This window comes from Budorcas taxicolor, chromosome 14 (genome assembly GCF_023091745.1).
Source record: "Budorcas taxicolor isolate Tak-1 chromosome 14, Takin1.1, whole genome shotgun sequence".
In the NCBI taxonomy this organism is placed as follows: domain Eukaryota; kingdom Metazoa; phylum Chordata; class Mammalia; order Artiodactyla; family Bovidae; genus Budorcas; species Budorcas taxicolor.
Genome location: NC_068923.1, coordinates 74166997 through 74188514, shown reverse-complemented (window position 1 = coordinate 74188514; position 21518 = coordinate 74166997). Strand labels below are relative to the sequence as shown.

Sequence of the window (21518 nt, the reverse complement as noted above, 5' to 3'; positions counted from 1 at the left end):
TTGTAGAAATCTTCCATGTTCTTAATCTAGAACTATAGTTATTTAATGCTAATTTGTCCTGCAAGTCTGTATGCCCTTAGAGAACAGGAATTATGCCTTATTAATTTAGGGGTACACAGGAGGCATTCAAATGACACTACCTCTAAAATTCCAAATGCCAACCCAACTTGTCTTTCCATATAGGGACTACTATCAGGATTTTATATGAATTATAGTTAAAAGTAGGAAAATATATCACATTTATAATGCATTCCTCTTCATATAACAAAGTAAATACAACTAAGTACTGATCATTTCATCTTTATTTTTAAAACAAAGCCATTTTCAAAATATAAAAAATAGACCTCTTTTCTTTGAAAACCACAATGTTTTATTTACAACAAATAGATGGTAGTGCAAAAAAGCATTCATATGTAAATAAAAATTACTTACTGGAGTAGCTAATAGGTTACCTTATATAGATACTAGACGATTGAGGGTATATTTGTTGACATTAAGATCATTCTGGCATCCTTTTGGGGCAGAGGCCTTTATATTTATAGACAATTACAATAACTCAAAAGTAAAATCAAGAATGGCCTTTAGAGTAATCTGTATTTAAACCTGACTTTGAGCAACCAAAGTAGATTGATCAATTATTTGGGATTTGAAACCACATATCTGAAATCTGAAGTGAAAGTTAAAACTTTTCATTTTCAGTTTGTCAACAAATATACCCTAAATCATCTAGTATCTACATAAGTTTATCTATTAGCTACTGATTTATGGTCAGGAAAGCTAAATAATGGCTGATACTGCTGGATTTTGTTCTGATTTTATAAATAAAAAAGATAGTAGTATCTATGCCAAAAAATAATAGTGGGATCCAGGATTACATTTTAAATTATGAAACCAGACTCTGGGAAAAAAGTAGTGATGGAATGATAACACATGTCAGATATTTCTCAAAGTAAAAGAAGTATATAACTTCTTGAACTTTTCAAATTTCAACTGCATTCCAGCTGAATTAAAACTAAAGCACATTTATGGAGGATTTTTTTTTTTCCCCACCAAACTTTCCCAATTCAAAAATGGTCAGGACTTGGGGAATATCTTTCACAGTAAATCTTTAACGTTTAATTTATTCTTCAAATATCAATGACATCTTTTAAGAGGCCATTTTCTTGCTATTGCACAGAGGTTGATTTTTAAAGCCAATCCAGGCAAATGAGTTCAGAAAAAGCAGCACATTCTTCAAATCCATCCAGCAAGTGCTGCAAATCAGCTCCTACTTGGACAATGAAATGGAGGAAATTTGTGAAATTCTCCACTTGGTGTCAATTTTACTGTTATGTTGCTGGCAGCCATTTCAGGGAGAGGTAGCTAAGTCCCATACCCATAGGGAAGGCAAAAGCAGAAAAACATGGTGAAGACTGAGCTGTTCTGTGACTTCTAATGATTATAGACCAAGTTTGATTATGAGCCATGTTGCTGTGCAGTAATCTTCTGAGTTTTATGTCTCAAATACAAAGAAGCATGTCGCTGCCTTGGGCAGATGTACTGGAATTATCTTCTCTTAGTTTATGTCGTCTTTTCTAAGGCCAAGTAAAAAATGAGAGACATTTTCATATACCACAAAGGTAATACAGCAGGCTGGAGTCACTCGAATCAAATTGGGGGCAATCCCTTTGTAAAATCCACTGATGCCTTCTTTCCTTTAGAGAGAAAGGAAAAAAAAAAAAAAAAAAAAAAAATATATATATATATATATACACACACACACACACTCTCTTAATTTCCTACAGAACCAGTCTGAAGACACAGAAGTTTAGCAGACAGGGCACAGAGCCAGCATTCAAACCTCACTGGGATCTGAGTTCATGTTTTCAATGTCCTGAAACAACAGTTTATGAACCATTCGTAGGGCTTACATGCCTTTTGTGGGAATGAGGAAGAGAGGGCACAGACACCTCAAAATGAACTAAAAAGCGGTTTAATCATAACCATCTTCCAGATGCCTTTAAATGTATGAACATGTAGGAGTATTAACTGATCTAACACAAGCATTAAACATTTCATAAATAAATGCTAGACAATGCTAAATACAGCACACACAAAAATAAAACTTTATTTCCTTCATGCCTAGAGTTGGAATATGGCCTTGAAACTTTTCACTTAGGTTCTCAATACAGATTTACTGAGGTCAACTGAATTGAAATGCTGAATATTCTGTTCTGACCTTTTAGAATTAAAAAGAAATATGGGGATGTCTACCTATAACAGTTTAAGGATTCCCATACGGAAGAACAAGCATCTCTTCCACATACAGAAACAAGTTACTTGCAAAAGTCCTGATACCAGTAGAGATGTGGGGCCTTCTTAATTGTATTAAATTAGGGTTTTTTTTAATGCCCAGAGAAGGCAATGGCACCCCACTCCAGTACTTTTGCCTGGAAAATCCCATGGATGGAGGAACCTGGTAGGCTGCAGTCCATGGGGTCGTGAAGAGTCGGACACAACTGAGCGACTTCACTTTCACTTTCCATTTTCATGCATTGGAGAAGGAAATGGCAACCCACTCCAGTGTTCTTGCCTGGAGAATCCCAGGGACGGTGGAGCCTGGTGGGCTGCCGTCTATGGGGTCGCACAAAGTCAGACACGACTGAAGCAACTTAGCAGCAGCATGCTCAATGCCATTCAAATAGTTTACAACACCTGAAATTTAACTTGTCAAAGCACTTTCACATATCTCATTTCATTTTTATAAATAACTCTGTCAACACAGAAATTCAAATTTTACAAATGAAGTCAAGTCTCACGTAGTAAATGGGGTATGTTCAGGAGGGAGCCATCAGTCATGTCTTCACCACAGACATGGTCTTCGCTATAAAGCTAACGACAGTTGGATAGTTTAAGATTTATAAGGTACCTCCTAAGGGCCATTCTAACATACATGCGCTCTTACCTCCATGTCTTTGTCATTACATCCAATACACCGTTGTAAAACATGTGCTGATCTTGCAGACGAGCTCTTATAACCTGGTAAGGGTATGTTGCTGCCACAGCAAATATTTTGGATAGTGCTGCAACCGATATATATTCTACTGTGCTCTAAAATGACAATATAAGACATTTTTTTTAAGATAGAATTTCTTTAAAAATAAAGATGGGAAAACACTGAAGTGGATCCATAAGTGAAAATCAGTTTCCTCTCTTAACACAAACTCTGTTTTTAACATTTATCTGTTCTATTTTTGACATGTATGTGTCATTAGCCTATAAAGTATTTAGCTATGAATTAAATTAGTGGCCGAGTTGGTACTCATCATCATAGCAATACTACTAAACATGATAAAATTTCCGTCTATTAAATGTCCATAAAAGTAAACACCATTTTTTTTTTTCAAATTCATCTTACCAATTGTGCTTCTGGTAATCTATTGATATGTTGGTTGTATTTCAACTTCAATAATTCATATGCCATAAACTGAAGGGCACCATGTGATGTTCCAAACAGCCCAGGAACAAACCCCTAAAAAAGATAAAGAAAAAAAGGCTAAATTAACCAAGTTCCCAAAGGACCACAGCTTACGGGCAGGGGAGTAAGGAACGGGTGGCCGCAATGTGTGGCTTAGAGAAATGGTTATTCCAAGTTTTAGACAGTGCTCCTCACCCACCAGTGTCATGATACTACCTTTGGTGATGAGGACAAATGGTTTAAAGTACAACTTCAATGCAGCTTTCAGTTTTCATAAATTGTTCTTTGCTCAAATTTGGCTTCTTCTCAGGACTGACTACAGGTCATTATGACCAACCTAGATTAGCATATTCAAAAGCAGAGACATTACTTTGCCAACAAAGGTCCGTCTAGTCAAGGCTATGGTTTTTCCTGTGGTCATGTATGGATGTGAGAGTTGAACCGTGAAGAAAGCCGAGTGTCGAAGAATTGATGCTTTTGAACTGTGGTGTTGGAGAAGACTCTTGAGAGTCCCTTGGACTGCAAGGAGATCCAACCAGTCCATTCTAAAGGAGATCAGCCCTGGGTGTTCTTTGGAAGGAATGATGCTAAAGCTGAAACTCCAGTACTTTAGCCACCTCATGCGAAGAGTTGACTCATTGGAGAAGACCCTGATGCTGGGAGGGATTGGGGGCAGGAGGAGAAGGGGATGACAGAGGATGAGATGGCTGGATGGCATCACCGACTCGATGGACATGAGTTTGGGTGAACTCCGGGAGTTGGTGATGGACAGGGAGGCCTGGTGTGCTGCGATTCACAGGGTCACAAAGAGTCAGACACGACTGAGCGACTGACAGGTCATTCAGAACTCAGACAACAGAGCCAAGGGAAATTACAATTGTCAGCTATTAGAAATATGTTGATGATAATTTATTACCTTATACAATCCACGCACACCTTCATACTTATATATTTTCACAAGCGTATCAAACATTCCTTTATATTGCCTCTGTGAAGCATTAACAACACCATCATACTGTAACATAAGGCGAGTTTTTGTTACCCATAGTGGGTTGGTGATGCAGAGGGTCATGGCTCCTGAAATCAGATTTAAATACTATTATTACTCAGCATACAGGTACCTTCTCACTTCTGACAATCCGAATTAAGAACAGTCTGTTTATATAAAGAACGGGGGGTGTTCAGGGGTGGTACCTACAACTGTAAGATGTGGTCTCTGAGGCACAGACCTAGGGTTAACAAATGGGTAGACATAGTTTTTGGTGGTCTTAAAAAGTCCTACGTGTGGTTAGTGAGAAGTAAATTTAAAAGGAGGTAAAATGTAAAACACTCCCTTTGAGAGGTGTGAGGAGAGCAAAGATGTCCTGGCTCCTAAACCAGGTGTGGAGAACAGATGGAGGTCCTGGGAAGCAGATCCTGATGAAGAGATACAGACGCTTAAGAGGACACAGTACAAGCCAGAGGGACTGAAGACTGGGGGAAAGGACCAGGAAATGAGCATCTCAACCATCTGTGCATGTGTACACATATACACACCTCAACTGCATCACAATCTTCCTCAAACCCACTCAAAGGAGCCACTATACCTCAAAAATTAAACAACTACATAAAGACAAAAGTAATCTTTACATTCTTTACAAAAAGTGACAAGTTTATAAATAAATAAATGATCTGGTTTGGTTTCTCATTTGCTGCATTTCCTAAGTAGTCCTTTATTCAACAAATATTGAGTCCTATGTGACTCAGGTCTCTGACAGCAGTTAGGTAGGTATTCAAAAATGAGAAAGATAATTCTTGCCTTAAAAAATCAATCAGTAAACAAGGGAGAGAGGTTCAAGAGGGAGGGGACCTATATATACCTATGGCTGATTCAGGTTGAGGTTTGGTAGAAACCAACAAAATTCTGTAAAGCAATTACCCTTTAATTAAAAAATATATCTAAAATTTTAAAAATTCAGTAAACATTAAGAAACCAGGGTGGGGAAATTTCCTGGTAGACCAGTGATTAGGACCCAGAGCTTTTACACCTGGTAGGGGAACTAAGTGCTCACAAACTGTGTGGTGTGACATGATGTTCCTACTCCCCCCGCCAACATCCCCCCAACCAACCAAGATAACAAGGTATCAAAGCAGGACTTATAAGTCCTACTTTGTTTTAAGACCACCAAAGACTATGCCTACCCATTCATTAACCCTGTGCCTAAGAGACCACATCTTACAGTTGTAGGTACAACCCCTGAGCACCCCCATAAGTCTGAATATTATACATACATGAGGCAATTAAACAAGGCTACTAAATTGTTTAATTCAAAGATTGAAGTCATACTTTAATTGAAGAACACTATATCAAATCATCTTTTTTAAAAAATATTTATTTTAATTGGAGGCTAATTACTTTACAATATTGTATTGGTTCTGCCACACATCAACATGAATCTGCCACGGGCATACACGTGTTCCCCATCCTGAACCCCCTCCCACCTCCCTCCCCGTACCATCCCTCCGGGTCATCCCAGTGCGCCAGCCCCAAGGGTCCTGTATCGAACCTGGACTGGCGATTCGTTTCTTACATGATATTATACATGTTTCCATGACATTCCCCCAAATCATCTTAAGTCAGAGTCATAAGCACTCTAAATGTTATATCCTTTGTGATAAGTAAAATTCTTGAAATCTACTCAAGATAATCCATCAGTATACCTGCCTTCTAAGAAATTTCATGTCATAACTGATTAGCATAGTTAGAGGAGCATATTTAAACTCAGATGTTCACAGGAAAAAAGGCAAATAAAGAACAAAAGTGAAAACCAAGTTGGAAGCTGATGTTTTATATTTCACACACCGCCTTACCAGCTTCAGCAGCTGAGATGAGATACTCTGTTGCCTCTAACTGTTCAGCTCTGCCTTCTGTCTTATATGACTTGATGGCATTGTAACTGGAAGAATAAAACAGAAACACTTGGATAAATATTTGAGTGGGGGTCACAAAGCAGGAAATGCTATTTTCAACTGTGGGTAATGTAACAATATCTCAAAAGTAGAAGTCAATGCATAATCCAACTACAAAATAAGACCTTTCTCAAATAACGGGTTTACTGGAAGACTACACCATCTCTCCCCCCAAATATGGAAGGCTGGCAATACATATGTAAAATATTTTCATCACACACTCAACTGTTAATCATAAGAAAAGATGACACAGATGATATCATGAGCGATTTAGAAATTACTACTGATCAGAGAAGGCTCTGTGGAGGAGGCAGCACTGAGCCAGGTATGGAGAAACCGGTATGGGGAAACAAGGGCATGAGAAAAGTGATGGCAAGTGGATGGGAAGCCACACTTGAATGAAACACTGACATTTCTGCTTTACTTGGCAGGAAACAGCCACAAAATACTTCTGAGTTAAGGGAGTTATCAATCTTTTTTCTCTAACTTCAATTTTCATCTTCCAGGAAGACGACTTCAACTAAATAAATTTTTCCAAACTTGACCAATCCATTTCATCAAAAAACAGCTATATTGTTTTATTATAAGATGATTTCAACACATTAAACCTTACATGGCTTTCCCTTACAAACTCTCTTTAAAGAATCCACACAACTCGAAAGTTATTAACACAATAAACTGAAAATAGGAAAAATATTTAAACAATATTAAGGCTGGTTTTTATTTTGCTTTCACTTACAAAACATTTTAAGATTGGTTTGGATACTGCCATAAGATTATAAGAGATCAAGTAAACTACAGGACAGAAAAGAAGAAAAGGCAAATATACCAGGAGAAACAGTGGAAACAGTGGCTAACTTTATTTTGGGGGCTCCAAATCACTGCAGATGGTGATTGCAGCCATGAGATAAACACATGCTTGCTCCTTGAAAGAAAAGTTATGACCAACCTAGACACCATATTAAAAAGCAGAGACATTACTTTGCCAACAAAGGTCCATCTAGTCAAGGCTATGGTTTTTCCAGTAGTCATGTACGGATGTGAGAGTTGGACTATAAAGAAAGCTGAGCACTGAAGAATTGATGCTTTAGAACTGTGGTGCTGGAGAAGACTCTTGAGAGTCCCTTGGACTGCAAGGAGATCCAACTAGTCCATCCTAAAGGAAATCAGTCCTGAATGTTCATTGGAAGGACTGATGTTGAAGCTGAAACTCTAATGCTTTGGCCACCTGATGCGAAGAGCTGACACATTTGAAAAGACCCTGATGCTGGGAAAGATTGAGGCGAGAGAAGGGGATGACAGAGGATGAGATGGTTGGATGGCATCACTCACTAAATGGATATGAGTTTGAGTAAACTCCAGGAGTTGGTGATGGACAGGGAGGCCTGGCGTGCTGCAGTTCATGGGGTCACAAAGAGTCGGACACAACTGAACGACTGAACTGAACTGATGTTTCCCTAAAATGCCATGTATTAAACAAAAGCCTCCCCATTCATGGATTCAGTTTCGAACATGAGAGGCAAGCTCAGGGCAGCACACGCTCCTCCACCACAGGGTGATAACGCTTTGTTTCCTCACCCTTGAACACTCAGTAACTTGAATGTGGCTGCCACAGGTGCTGCCTGTGGCTCTTCAGTAAGCATCCTCTGGCCGGAATAACAAATGGTGATGCCAGTAAAGGAGTGAGGAAATGAACGAGCTTTGAAGATGAAGGAGCATGTCAAACAGGAGGTAAGAAGAAACATGCCTCAAGACTCTCTCAGTCATGCACTGGTTTTGACTTTCGTTTCCCAAAGGGCTGTCCTGTGACACATGTTCTGACGAGGGCTCCGAGATCTGTCCACTTCTGCTCTGTCAACTTCAGCATGAATCACATGTATTTTGGGAAGCCACTTTCCTGATTCATCTCGCAGAAATGGATTCTGGAAGAGTGTCCATCCCTTCCTTTTACCTTCTTCCTATTGAGAACTTTTTCCCAAACCAAATGCCTCTGATAAATGATAAAAGCTTACAGAAAATGAGACTAATAAGGCATTCTATGCTTCCTAACTCTTGAAGTCAGAGAAACTGCTTAAATGATTCATTTTGCTGTACCTACTGATTTTTTTAAAAATCATTAAAAACAAAAATTCCTTTTTATTTACAACTGTAAAATCTCCCAGAGCTACTCACAAAAAAAAGTAGAGTCCCCAGGATAAACCTGCACCCCACACATTTGGGGTTACTCCTTGGTAAAGTCCCCGTAGTCCATCAAGTTTCCAAATGGTGGTCAAGCAATGCAAAATTCCTTTATATTTTGGTCTCAATTCCAATCCGTCACTCACTGCAGTAAAGGATACACAGAGTTAGGTGGAAGCAAAGTTCTCGCTCTGAATTATAAACATGTCACACAATCTGTCAAAGAAAGGAGGTAACTTCAAAAGAAAACAATTTTTTGTTGATAAAATTCTTTTCCAAGATTTGACATTTTAAAATTAATACATTCATATATTTATCCAAGTTTTAAGTGTTTAGTATGCTCTCAATAAAAACGTGGATAAAAATATGAGCAGTGATAAAGAAAGAAAATATACAGAATGGAATAAATGTTTCTGGAAATTCTCTTGCCACCATCCCCACCAATACACACATCAACATCAGAAGAGAAAGTAGAAAATTTCATCCATTCTTTTCTCTCAAAAGTTCTAAATTAATAAAACATGATAGGGTAAAACAAAAACTAACTGATACAATATACATTCTATGTTTTTAAAATAAGAATTCCATAAGAATGTTTTGGAAGTTTAAAAGATAACACTTATTTTAAGTAACTTCTGTTTTATGAAAGATTCCACAAACCAAGAAGAGATAGAAAAGAATAATACAGACGTAATATATCTAAATTTACAATAAAGGATTCACAAATAAGAAAACAACAAACAGTCCCTAAAAATTTTATGGGCAAATTACATAAACTGCTGATTCACAGAAAATTACACACGGTCAAATGGAATAGAGTGGAGAGGCCAGAAATAAACCCACCCGCTTACGGCCAATTAATCTGTGACAAAGGAGGCAAGAATGTACAATGGAGAAAAGACAGTCCCTTCATAAGTGTGCTGGAAAAACTGGATAGCTACGTGCAAAAGAATGGAATTAGGACATTCCCTAACACTATGTACGAAATAAACTGAAAATGGATTAAAGACCTAAATTTAAGAATGGTTACCATAAAACTCTTAAGAGGGAAACATAGGCAGAACACTCTTTGACAAAAATTGCAGCAAAATCTTTTTTGATCCACCTCCTACAGTAATAAAAATAAAAACAAAAATAAACAAAGAGGACCTAATTACACTCGAAACTTTTGGATCTGGCAATCCCCTTCCTTGGCATATATCTGGAGAAAACTCTCATTCAAAAAGATAAATGCACCTCAATGTTCATTGCAGCACTACGTACAACAGCCAAGACACAGAAGCAACTTAAATGTCCAATGACAGATGAAAGGATAAAGATAATGATACATATATACATGCAAAGAGACATAACTGTGCAACCGAGCACACACACACACATACACAGATACACATACACACAGTGAAATAATACAAAAGAACGAAGTGATGCCATTTACAGCAATATGGATGGACCTATCGTACTAACTGAAGTCAAAGACAAATATATGATATTGCTCACATGTGGAATCTAGAAAAATGATACCAACCAACTTATTTACAAAACAGAAATAGACTCACAGACTTAGAAAACAAACTTGTGGTTACCAAACGGGAAAGGTGAGGGTAAGGGGTAAATTAGAAGGCTAGGATTAACATACACATACTACTATATATAAAATAAATAATCAACAAGGACCTAAGGGTGGAGCACAGGGAACTCTACTCAATCCTCTTTACTAACCTATACAGAAAAAGAGTAGGTACATGCATACATATATAACTGAATCACTTTACTGCACACCTGAAACTAACACAATGTTGTAAATGAACTATATTCAATACAAAATAAAAAATTTTAAAAAGAATGTCATACATACAACATGAGAAATTAAGCAAATATTTTATAAATGGAGTATAACCTCTAAAAACTGTGAGTTACTATATTGTACACCTGTAATATATAATATTGCATTTGATAAAAAAGCGCTGAAAGAGTTTTCAACTTCATCAATAAAATACAAATTAGACAAGGTAGCTTTTTCTCTTTTTTTACCTTCAGAACTAAAAGAGCTTTATGATTTGTTATAGGGAAATTTTCATGACCTTTTTGAGAGAAGTTTAACACTATCCAATAAGACGCTTACTCCTTGGAAGGAAAGTTATAACCAACCTAGACAGCATATTAAAAAGCAAAGACATTACTTTGTCAATAAAGATCCATCTAGTCAAGGCTATGGTTTTTCTAGTAGTGGATGGTTTTTCTTTATGGATGTGAGAGTTGGACTATAAAGAAAGTTGAGCGCAGAAGAATTGATGCTTTTGAATTGTGGTGTTGGAGAAGACTCTTGAGAGTCCCTTGGACTGCAAGGAGATCCAACCAGTCCATCCTAAAGGAGAACATCCTGGGTGTTCATTGGAAGGACTGATGCTGAAGCTGAAACTCCAATACTTTGGCCCCCTGATGTGAAGAGCTGACTCATTGAAAAGACTCTGATGCTGGGAAAGATTGAGGGCAGGAGGAGAACGGGATCACAGAGGATGAGATGGTTGGATGGCATCACCGACTCAATGGACATGGGTTTGGGTAAACTGCGGGAGCTGGTGATGGACAGGGAGGCCTGGTGTGGTGTGATTCATGGGGTCGCAAAGAGTCAGACACGACTGAGCGACTAAACTGAACTCAATAAAAATTCAAATGCAATTATTCTTTGACTTAGAAGTTCCATTAAAAATATATCCTATTTAAATATGGCCCCAAATTCTCAGGGAGAAATATCAAAACCCGGGTCATCTAACAAAGCCTAGTGTACTTTAATCTCACTTCATGGTGTAACATTGTCAAGGCTGATGATGAAAGAAACTGGCTTTCCCCCTTTGCCTGGCATTGGTATATAGTGTCTCTTTGCCAGGTTGCAGTATGCACAAAAGTAGTGGTGAGGGCACACTGAACTAGGCATGTCTGGATATGACTAGTGCACTGTAATTTGTGTAAACTTTCTGGGGGGACATGGTACAGCTGAAGCGCACAGCTCTTAGAGGGAAAGGATGGTAGGAAATGAGCTTATGAAGAAGGACAAGGGCTTCTTTAAGGACGGAACTGCATCCTTCCCCTACTGCTGCTACTGCTACTGCTACTACTGCTGCTAAGTCGCTTCAGTCGTGTCCGACTCTGTGCGACCCCATAGACGGCAGCCCACCAGGCTCCCCCATCCCTGGGATTCTTCAGGTAAGAACACTGGAGTGGGTTGCCATTTCCTTTTCCAACGCATGAAAGTGAAAAGTGAACGTGAAGTCGCTGTCGTGCCCGACTCTTAGCGACCCCATGGACTGCGGCCCACCAGGCTCCTCCGTCCATGTGATTTTCCCGGCAAGAGTACTGGAGTGGGGGGCCATTGCCTTCTCCGATCCTTCCTCTAGTTCATATATTGAAGTCCTAACCCCCAATGTGAGTGTATTTGGGATAGGGCCGATAAGGAGGTTCAGTTCAGTTACTCAGTCATGTCCGACTCTTTGCGACCCCATGAATCGCAGAACACCAGACATCCCTGCCGGGGGCCAGCGTGAGGAACTCCGCCCATGGCAAAGGTCATGAGGAAACCCCCTGTTCCCGAGCATCTACCCCCCAAACCAGAGTCTATCTACTTTACTGTTTCATGCTCTCGCCTACACCCCTGACTTTATGGGGGGCTGTTCCCCACCAGTTCTCTCAGAGAAGGAGTTAACTTGCAGCTCCAGTTAATAAAAGTTCCTGGGCGTGACAAGTGTTTCAACTTACATACTCCTCTGAAGGTTATCTAGCCCGCCTGTATAGGTTCGTCCGGCCACATGTGATTGTTCACAGCCTCCCAACCTGAGAGGCAGATGTTTTAGACCTACTAAAGGCAAATTCTTTTGGGGAGTAGGAAATTATTAGTATAGTGGGTTGGTTAGGAATTATATTGGTGAAGGGTTTTTCATTTGTTGTGCCAATAATTGCTGCTAATTCCCTGCCCTGGGTGTGACAAGGGTGTCTCAGGTCAAACCTCTCTGCTAACAGACTAGCTTATGTGACAGGATTATCCACACGATTGTTTACTACCTCTCAACCATAAACAGCACAGAGAGTTTTGGAGTATTTTGAGAGCCTTAATTAGCATAGGGCTTTTCTCATTGTTGAGTCAATGATTGCCACCAGGCCTCCATATCCTTAGGCACCTGGGAATATATTAATCAATGTATTTGGAATATAGAAAAGGAAATATAGTAGTTTTAAAGGTTAGCAATACTAGACTTTTTGGGTTAATGAATTTTCTCTTTTGTAATAGATCACTGTACTTTGTTATAAATCACTGTGTCCTTGCTATGTAAAAATGTAATTTTATCACTATCTTAAGACTGAATAAATCTTAAGGGGAACATTGGTGAAAGGATTTTCATTTGTTGGGCTGATGTTTGCTGCTAAATCTCCATATTCCCTGCCCTTATAATGAATATAACTAGCATATAGGAGAAATAAGTATTAACCTTTAAGCATATAGGAGAAATAAGTATTAACCTTTAAGATTAATCATGTTAACCTTGGGTTAAATAAATTCCTTTCTTGATTGTAACTCACTACACCCTCACCCTATAGGAATGCAACTTTATTTGGAGGGTGGTGCCTGGTTTAAGAAAAAACACCCTTGGAAAAAATAAGTTTTTTAGTTATCAGAAAGAAAGGATCATAAAATGTCAGCAGGTCTCATGGCCAGAAGATGATGTAAAACTCCTAAGATCTTTTTTTTTATGTAAAGCACCCGATTTTGATAAAGGTCAGGACTGCTGACCCTCGCGTGACTCTGTATTCATCCCTATGTGTAACAAAAGGTATATAAGCAAACCCAAAAAAAAAGAAAGGGTCAGTTTCCAGAAAGATTGATTCCCCCATGTCGTTTCTTTCTTGCTCCCTGTTTTTCTGGCTGGATTCCCATCTGGAGCATGGATGCTATTCCACGTAAACCAAGTTATTCAGCCTCTTCTTCTCCACTAATTTTCCTACTACACTATCCGTTTCTAATCTCTCTATATATCTGTAATTAAATATGTATTTTTCCAAGGACGCTGACTCCGTCCCCACCTTCAAATCACCCTGGATCCACCGGGGCTGGACCCTGGCACATCCCTGTCCATCACCAACTCCCGGAGCTCACGTAGATTCACATCCATCGAGTCAGTGATGCCATCCAGCCATCTCATCCTCTGTCGTCCCCTTCTCCTCCTGCCCCCAATCCCTCCCAGCATCAAAGTCTTCTCCAATCAGTCAACTCTTCGCATGAGGTGGCCAAAGTACTGGAGTTTCAGCTTTAGCATCATTCCTTCCACAGAAATCCCAGGGCTGATCTCCTTCAGAATGGACTGGTTGGATCTCCTTGCAGTCCAAGGGACTCTCAAGAGTCTTCTCCAACACCCAGTTCAAAAGCATCAATTCTTTGGCGCTCAGCCTTCTTCACAGTCCAACTCTCACATCCATACATGACTACTGGAAAAACCATAGCCTTGACTAGACGGACCTTCAAGATTAAATGAGATTTAAGGCCGGGGCCCTAATTCAGTAGCACTGGTGTCCTTATAAAGAGGAGACACAGCAGGAGTGCATAAACACTGAGAAAAGGCCCTGTGAGGACACAGTCAGAAGGCAGTCATTTGCAAGCCCAGGAGAAGGGCCCCACCTGGAAACCACCCCTGCTGATCCCTTGATCTTGGACTTCAAGCCCCCAGAACTAGGAGAAAATAAATTTCTGTGGTTTAAGCCACCCTGCCTGTGATATTTTGTTATGGTAGCCCTAGCAGACTAAGACAGGATAATTCCAAACATTCCTGAAAATCACAAAAGAACGTTCGCCTATGATCAAAGTCCCATATTTCTCAAACTTGGGTTCAGGTGTGCCTAAGATAATCAAATATGTGTTTAGAAAGGAGACCCTGGCACCCTGGGGGGAATGCATTTGAAGGTGGAAAACCTGGAGGCAAGAAAACAAGAGACAACTGCACAGTTACTGAGATGAAGAGGGTCTGAATTTGGGCCTCTCTAAAGTCGAATTAGAATTGCTATATAAATCAAATACAGTGAATATTTTCGGCCTAAATGACCTCATAATTGTCTCAAAAACACTTGCCACTGAGAACTTTGTAGCTCATCTAAATACTCCCTGCGTAACTGTTACAATGGCCTATGACAGCAGTAACAGATGCCGACAGACACAGCCGTGTGCATGTGCACTCAGGCACGGGTGACTCTTTGCGACCCCACGGATTGTCGTCCACCAGGCTCCTCTGTCGACGGAATTTTCCAGGCAAGAAATACTGGAGTGCGTTGCCATGTCCTACTCTAGGGGATTTTTCTGACCCAAGAATCAAACCCAGGTCTCCTGCATTGCAGGGAGATTCTTTACCAACTGTGTCACAAGGGAAGCCCAACAGATAATAACTGGAAGATAGAAAAGTTTGCTGAGCAAGAGGGAGCCCAGACAGGGGACACTAATTTTAACTACCCTATTACAACCTGTTTCATTTGTTGCATGTTAGTTTTATCCCTCCTTTCCTCTGTCACACTGAAGAGCTGGTCCCTCTTAACAAATAAAACCAATCCCCTCTACTTGTACTCTGTCTCAGCATTTTGAAAGCTGCAGATGGGTCCAGAAACTGATTTAGCAAATTATTGAAAAAAAAAAACAAAACAAAACCAAACGAACAAAACAAAAACCACCACCACCAACAGACTGGAGTAGAAGACAATATAAATGACATCAAAAGCAGTAGGTATTGCTTTATGAAACTTGTTTCAGTAATATGTGTGTGCTCGCATCAGGTAGCAAAGATAAAAATTTATTTCCTAGAGACTCACAGACTTAGAAAATAAACTTATGGTTGCCGGGGGGGAAGGGATAGTTAGGGACTTTGGGAAGGTCACGTACACACTGCTATATTTCAAATGGATCACCAACAAGGACCTACTGTACAGCACATGAGACTCTTCAATGTTATGTGCCAGCCCAGATGGGAGGGGCATCTAGAGGAGAATGGATACATGTGTAACAATGGCTGAGTCCCTTCACTGTTCACTGGAACTACCACACATTGTTAATCAGCTATGCCCCAACACAAAATAAAAAGTTTTGGGGAAAAAAAGAAAAAAAAAATTCCTACTGAGAGTTGTGGCCAGAAAAGTTTGAGAGAGACTGCTCTAGATTCTCTTTGCTTAGAACCCCTTCGAAATCTCACTAATTATCTTCTTGCCTCCATCTCCAATCTCTTCATTTTTAGTTTTTTCCCAACAAAATAAAAACTCAAATATCTCATCTCCTGAGTGTCTCCTTTCAGATCCCAGTGCCTCCCTGTCAGTCAAGCTTCTAGAAGAGAAAACTACAATCTCAGCTTGGACTTTCTCACCTCCATTGCTTCTCAATCCAGTGGAGGCTGGTTTGGCCTCCACCTGCCACTGCAGTTTAAAGACCTCCATGTGCACTTTGGGATTCCTCTCTTTTTACCCCCTGACCAGCATCTGACCTAGTTTACCTCCTAAAACACACTTCTCTGGGCCAGCTCCCCTCTCTTCTGATTCTTCTCTTACTTCTCTGGCCGTTGAATTTTCTTGCAGTTTCCTTCTCTTCTACCCATCCTTTAAAAGCTGGTTTTTAGGCACCCTTTCCACTCAACAAGGGTAGTCTCTCAATCACTAAGTAGTTTCGATTTCTACCCTCATGCTTTGGTTTCTACAATTCCAGTTCTGATCTCAAACTGTTTTTGAACTGTGGTGCTGAAGAATACTCTTGAGAGTCCCTTAGAGAGCAAGGAGATCAAACCAGTTAATCCTAAAGGAAATCAGTCCGGAATATTCATTGGAAGGACTGATGCTGAAGCTGAAGCTCCAATACTTTGGCCACCTGATGAGAAGAGCTGACTCATTGGAAAAGACCCTGATGCTGGGAAAGACTGAGGGTGGGAGGAGAAGGGGGTGACAGAGGATGAGATGGTTGGATGGCATCACCGACTTGATGGACATGAGTTTGAGCAAACTGTGGGAGATAGCGAAGGGCAGGGAAACCTGGCGTGCTGCAATCCATGGCGTCGAAAAGAGTCGGACATGACTTAGCAACTGAACAACAGTCCTGATCTCATTTCTAACATCCAGACCTGGTTTCCATTTTCACATGGCATAAAAGTTGTGTCAATCTGGAAGCTTAACTTTCTGGAATCATTTCATTTCAACCTCTAGCATTTTACCCTTTAGATATACCAAACTACCCATTTGGGGTTTCAGTCTAACAGCAAAAGCTATGGAATCAGACTTCTTGAGTTTGAATCCCTATTTCAACACTTTGTAACCCCAAATAAGTTCCTAGATTACTTTGTGCCTGAGTTTTCTCATGCACATAATGGAGAAAATAACAGAAACTAACTCTCATAAAAGAGAGAATTAAGTGAGTTAATACATATAAAGCAAGTCTTAAAAGCATGCCTGGCACATAGCAAGCAGTCAGTAAGTTATTATTTATGCTATCAGGTCCTGCAATACCATATACATACAAAACTTGACTGTATGCTATTCTCATTAAGGACACTCTACATTTAGGTTCCTTAGATTAACCTATACATTATTAGGATATCAGGTTATTTTAGAAAATTACTATTTTTACTTCACATTCTTTGTTGAGATGCCCACTCACCATTCTTGATGGCTTAAAATGATATCTTGAAGTAATAAAGGGCCTCAATAATCACCTCAAGTGACCTTTCCACCCAACACAAGAATGTTTTCTAGCCATTGCCATCCAACTGCTGAGCCACTAGTATTCATTGCCAGTTTCACTTCTGAGCACCACCCACTTTGCCAGGCCAAAACCTGCTTCCCTGTAATTTCCACCCAACCTCTGCTTTTCAGATTACCTGCAATAAGGCAGCTCCCTTTCTCACATGGCAGTTCTCTAAATACCTTAAGTCCCTCACGTGTCCTAAGTTAAACTAATTCCTTTAGTTATTTCTCACACGAAATGATTTCTACTCCTTCAACTATTGTGGATACCTCCAAATTCCAATTTGCACCTGAACTCATTGAAATATTGCAGGTTTGGTTTAATGGTCAAGACTAACATCCCCATCACTAGGTATTGCAATTTTATTAAAAGGGCTTAGTTTAATGAAAGCATTAAAAATCCTAGCATTAATGCTGGTGGCCGGTCAAGTATATGTTTTGATTTCAGTTGTTCATCTTCCTCAGTTTTCTTTTCCATCACCATTTCACAGCCACACTTGTGCTGTGCACAGCCACACTGGGGGTTTATTACATAGTCCCGCTTCAACTCCTAGATCTTTAATTTTGTCCTCCTATCTTGATTACCTCAACTATCACTTCAGTCCTACTGGTTTCCTAATATGCTCTCCATTTAATTAATATTACCAATATTCTCAAGAATATTGGTACCAAGAATCCCCTTTTCTCAGGCATAGTCTGCACCACAGCACTGTCTTAAACTCACCAGGCCAAGCACTCTAAAACGATCATCTCAACCATCACCTCTTTTCCTCTTACATAAAATTGAGAAATACCAAGTCATACAGGTCTGCACCTGCAACCAAATCCAGAATTCTTGCCTTCATGCTCAAGTCACAGTATACCAGGAATTCCCGGGGTAAGGCTTAAGGGCCAGAGGGTTTTGAGTTAGACCTAACTCAGATCTAGATGTAAATCTCAGATCCCTTACAACTTGGGCACGTTAGTCAACTCCAATTATCCTCATCCGTGTATCAGGAAAAATAAATTCATAGTGTTGTTCAGAGTAGTAAATGATCTACCACAAGAAAAGTTCTTAGTTCATTGCTCTTATTGCAAGTAAACATTCAATGAAAGTTCCTTGTTGTCGTAATTCTTATTTGTGCATGTGTGGTAAACTCCATGGAAATTACATGTCTTTGTGGGTTCTCTTCTAGGGAGAACCCTCCATAATTTTCACTAATTTTCAATGGCCTCTCTCCTCTCCAGCTGTCAAAATTTTAGTCCTTCTCTGGTGAACCTCAAGGCTAATCAGACTTTTACAGATACAGATATATATGGCCATCATCAATCTATAACTTTCTTAACAGTTTATGACTACTCCTGTTTTGGTATTTGGATTTATTCCATTTTGACCTAAATTTTATGTTGTCTACAGTTACTTTTTACTTGACTGAGTCTCAAGACTAAAATTCGGAGAAGGCAAGGGAAACCCACTCCAGTACTCTTGCCTGGAAAATCCCATGGATGGAGGAGCCTGGTAGGCTGTAGTCCATGGGGTCGCCAAAAGTCGACACAACTGAGTGAATTCACTTTCACTTTCATGCACTGGAGAAGGAAATGGCAACCCACTCCAGTGTTCTTGCCTGGAGAATCCCAGGGACAGAGGAGCCTGGTGAGTTGCCATCTGTGGGGTCGCACAGCATCAAACAGGGCTGAAAGGACTTAGCAGCAGCAGAGTAAAATTACAATGTAAGTTTCCTGAGGGCAAGAACTTTATTTAGGTGCTTCTATATCCTATACAAATGTTAAAAGGCTAAGATACAAATGAACAGAAGAGAATCTCCTAACTCTTTGAGATAAACCACTTCTGCTGATCTAATTCTCAAGGTAGACCTTAACCTGTAGTAGTTAAATAGAGCAGGACTGTCTAGTCCTTCCCTTCCTCCAACTCCATCCTCCACCAGCCTTCTGTCTGTAGAAAAACTTCAGTCAAGTAAGTTTAATTGAAAAAGTGAGAAAATACAGAAGCAAAGGAAAACAGGACCAAATACTAATAGTTTATCATTAAGCAAAGTCAAGGACCTTTCATTCCTCTTCAAGGGCTATAGATAATATTCTGAGCCATATCCTTTAAGCAGTTTTATAGATACTGAAACGCCCATCTGGTGGCAGAAGATAATTACATGATGACCAAAACTGTAGCCATGACATTAGCTGCCACAACTGGCCTCAAAGAAATGAGAACAAATGGACCCTCGAACTGAAGACTAGCTGTACTTAAAACAATCAAGATTATGCTGCATGACCGATTTCAACATGATTGTCCAGCTGCCTGTGTTTTCACTTGTAATCCGCTTTCTCCGCCTATAAACGTCCTTTCCCACTGATTGTCAATTGCAGGGAGGGAATTCAGCCTTGGGATATGAGTCTGCCCCTGCCCCCAGTTCCAACGTTCAAAATAAAGCAGTTTCCTTTTATCAACTTTGCCTCTTTACTTGCTTTTGAGCCGAGAGCAGCTGGACCCCACTTTCAGTTAAAGAATTGAAATGCCAGAAAATAGTTTCCAAATAAAGTTATGAAAGACATTTTTTGAAGCTATCTTTTTCAGAATTTTACGTTGAGTTTAACTTTTAAAGTAGTTTCTTAATTTCCATGCACTTAATTCAATAAAGCTAAATAAAAACCTGTACTGTTTGGATTCTAGCTACTTATTCCTTCACAAGGACCCGCACCATACTTACTATACACGACAACAACAAACTTTCAAGAGAATTCTGTACCAACCCCATTCCTAACAAAGTGATTACTCCCTACTCCAGGATTTCCCTCTCAGCCCAGAGGGCAAACACGTGTCTATTCTAAGATTTCCAAGTACAGGTTTCCTGGCGATGCTAAAGTAAAGCACGAAAGCTTTAATATAGGCCAAAAGTGCATAACGTGAAAAAGCAACTACCTTAACACGCACTTTGCTAAACGATGCACGAAATAAATCCAGGTAAAGCACAGATGCTCACAGAAACAGTTCAAGGCTATGACTGATTGACGCTGAGATGCTGAATGTAGTTTCCGGGAAAGGAGCTGGTGGTGCCATTCGTGCTGCTAGCGGTGCACGCTGCCTCTCAAGGGCTTGGTGCAAAACAAACGCTGAACTTTCTATTCTCGATTTTCGCCTTCTTTTTGTAATGGCGAAAATCCTCTTCGATTCTTTGCGATTTGGGGGTGAGCGGGAAAAGGCCTACTAATGAAAGCCTTTCCTAAAAGCCAGGTGGTGTGAAGAGAACTTTCGAAAAGCTGGGGGTGGGGGTGGGGGGTGGCGGGTACTTGTATCTCCAAGGGAGAACAATTTGCACGTGTGAGGTTTAAGCCCTGAAATGTGATCAACCCTTATTTTATAAAGCAGGCTTTTGAGTTCCACGTTCTATACCAATAAGGACCTTTCTCAGACTTTTACATCCATTCTGCTCATTCCTCAGTATCGGGGAAAAGGGGACGCCGGCAGCCAGACCACTTAAACCAGACTCCCTTTCCTCAAATCTGGTCCCACGGGAGCCCGGGCAAGAAGTATTCTTAAGCTCTCGCCTCGCCTGCAGTACGCAAGAGGCAGGTGAGGACGAAGCCCTCCCTCTGCGTCTTTATCACTCGGTTCGGGGTGACAGCAAGGAGAAGCCCAAGGTCTGACTGGTCTCTTACCGGCGAAGCGGATCTTCACGAGGTCAAGCGGGTGCAGCGCGAGGTTGGAAAGGACCCCGCCGCTCACGCCCGCCACCAGATTCTCGTAGTGGACGTGGCGAAATATTGTGCTGCTCCACGCCGACCAGCCGGACGCCGACTGGCCCTGGCCTGTCATGGGCTCAGGGTCCGCTGATACCGCGGGCGTGGGACGAGATGCAGTGGCCGCCACCGTGGCGACGGTCGCCGCGCTGGAGCAGAAACCGCAGGGCACGAGCCCACTTCCGGCACCCGCGCGTGGAGTCACACTCGCGGAGGCGAGGGTGAAGCCGAGAGACCTAGGCGCACGAGTGACTGACTAGAGCGGCGCTGCCGCAAGTCAAGCGGACGAGGGAGAGTGGGCAGCGGGGCGGGGCGCCTCCGCCAAGGCCCCGCCCCGCCTCGCCCACCTCCGCGGCTGGGTTTAGGCTGAACTGCGTGGATCTGCGAACATAGATGAAGCACCGCCCCCGGCCAACCTTTGTCCGCGCGAGGACGGAGCGCCGCAGAGCCC

General features: G+C 40.8%; 1 protein-coding gene across 2 annotated transcripts; it reads right to left on the bottom strand.

Moving 5' to 3' along the window:
- Window positions 1-391: 391 nt before the first annotated feature.
- Window positions 392-21457, bottom strand: SLC25A32 (solute carrier family 25 member 32). Of its 2 annotated transcripts, none has more exons than XM_052651519.1 (7): window positions 20987-21457; window positions 8579-8729; window positions 6308-6393; window positions 4374-4534; window positions 3398-3511; window positions 2945-3090; window positions 392-1694 (listed from the first exon to the last, which is right to left on the bottom strand). In XM_052651519.1, the coding sequence occupies exons 1-7, from the start codon at window positions 21141-21143 to the stop codon at window positions 1556-1558; spliced, it is 954 nt and encodes a 317-aa protein (XP_052507479.1). In that variant the 5' UTR covers window positions 21144-21457; the 3' UTR covers window positions 392-1555. The 2 variants fall into 2 exon arrangements, with proteins under 2 accessions (XP_052507479.1, XP_052507480.1); XM_052651520.1 differs by having other exon boundaries at window positions 4500-4534.
- Window positions 21458-21518: the final 61 nt, after the last annotated feature.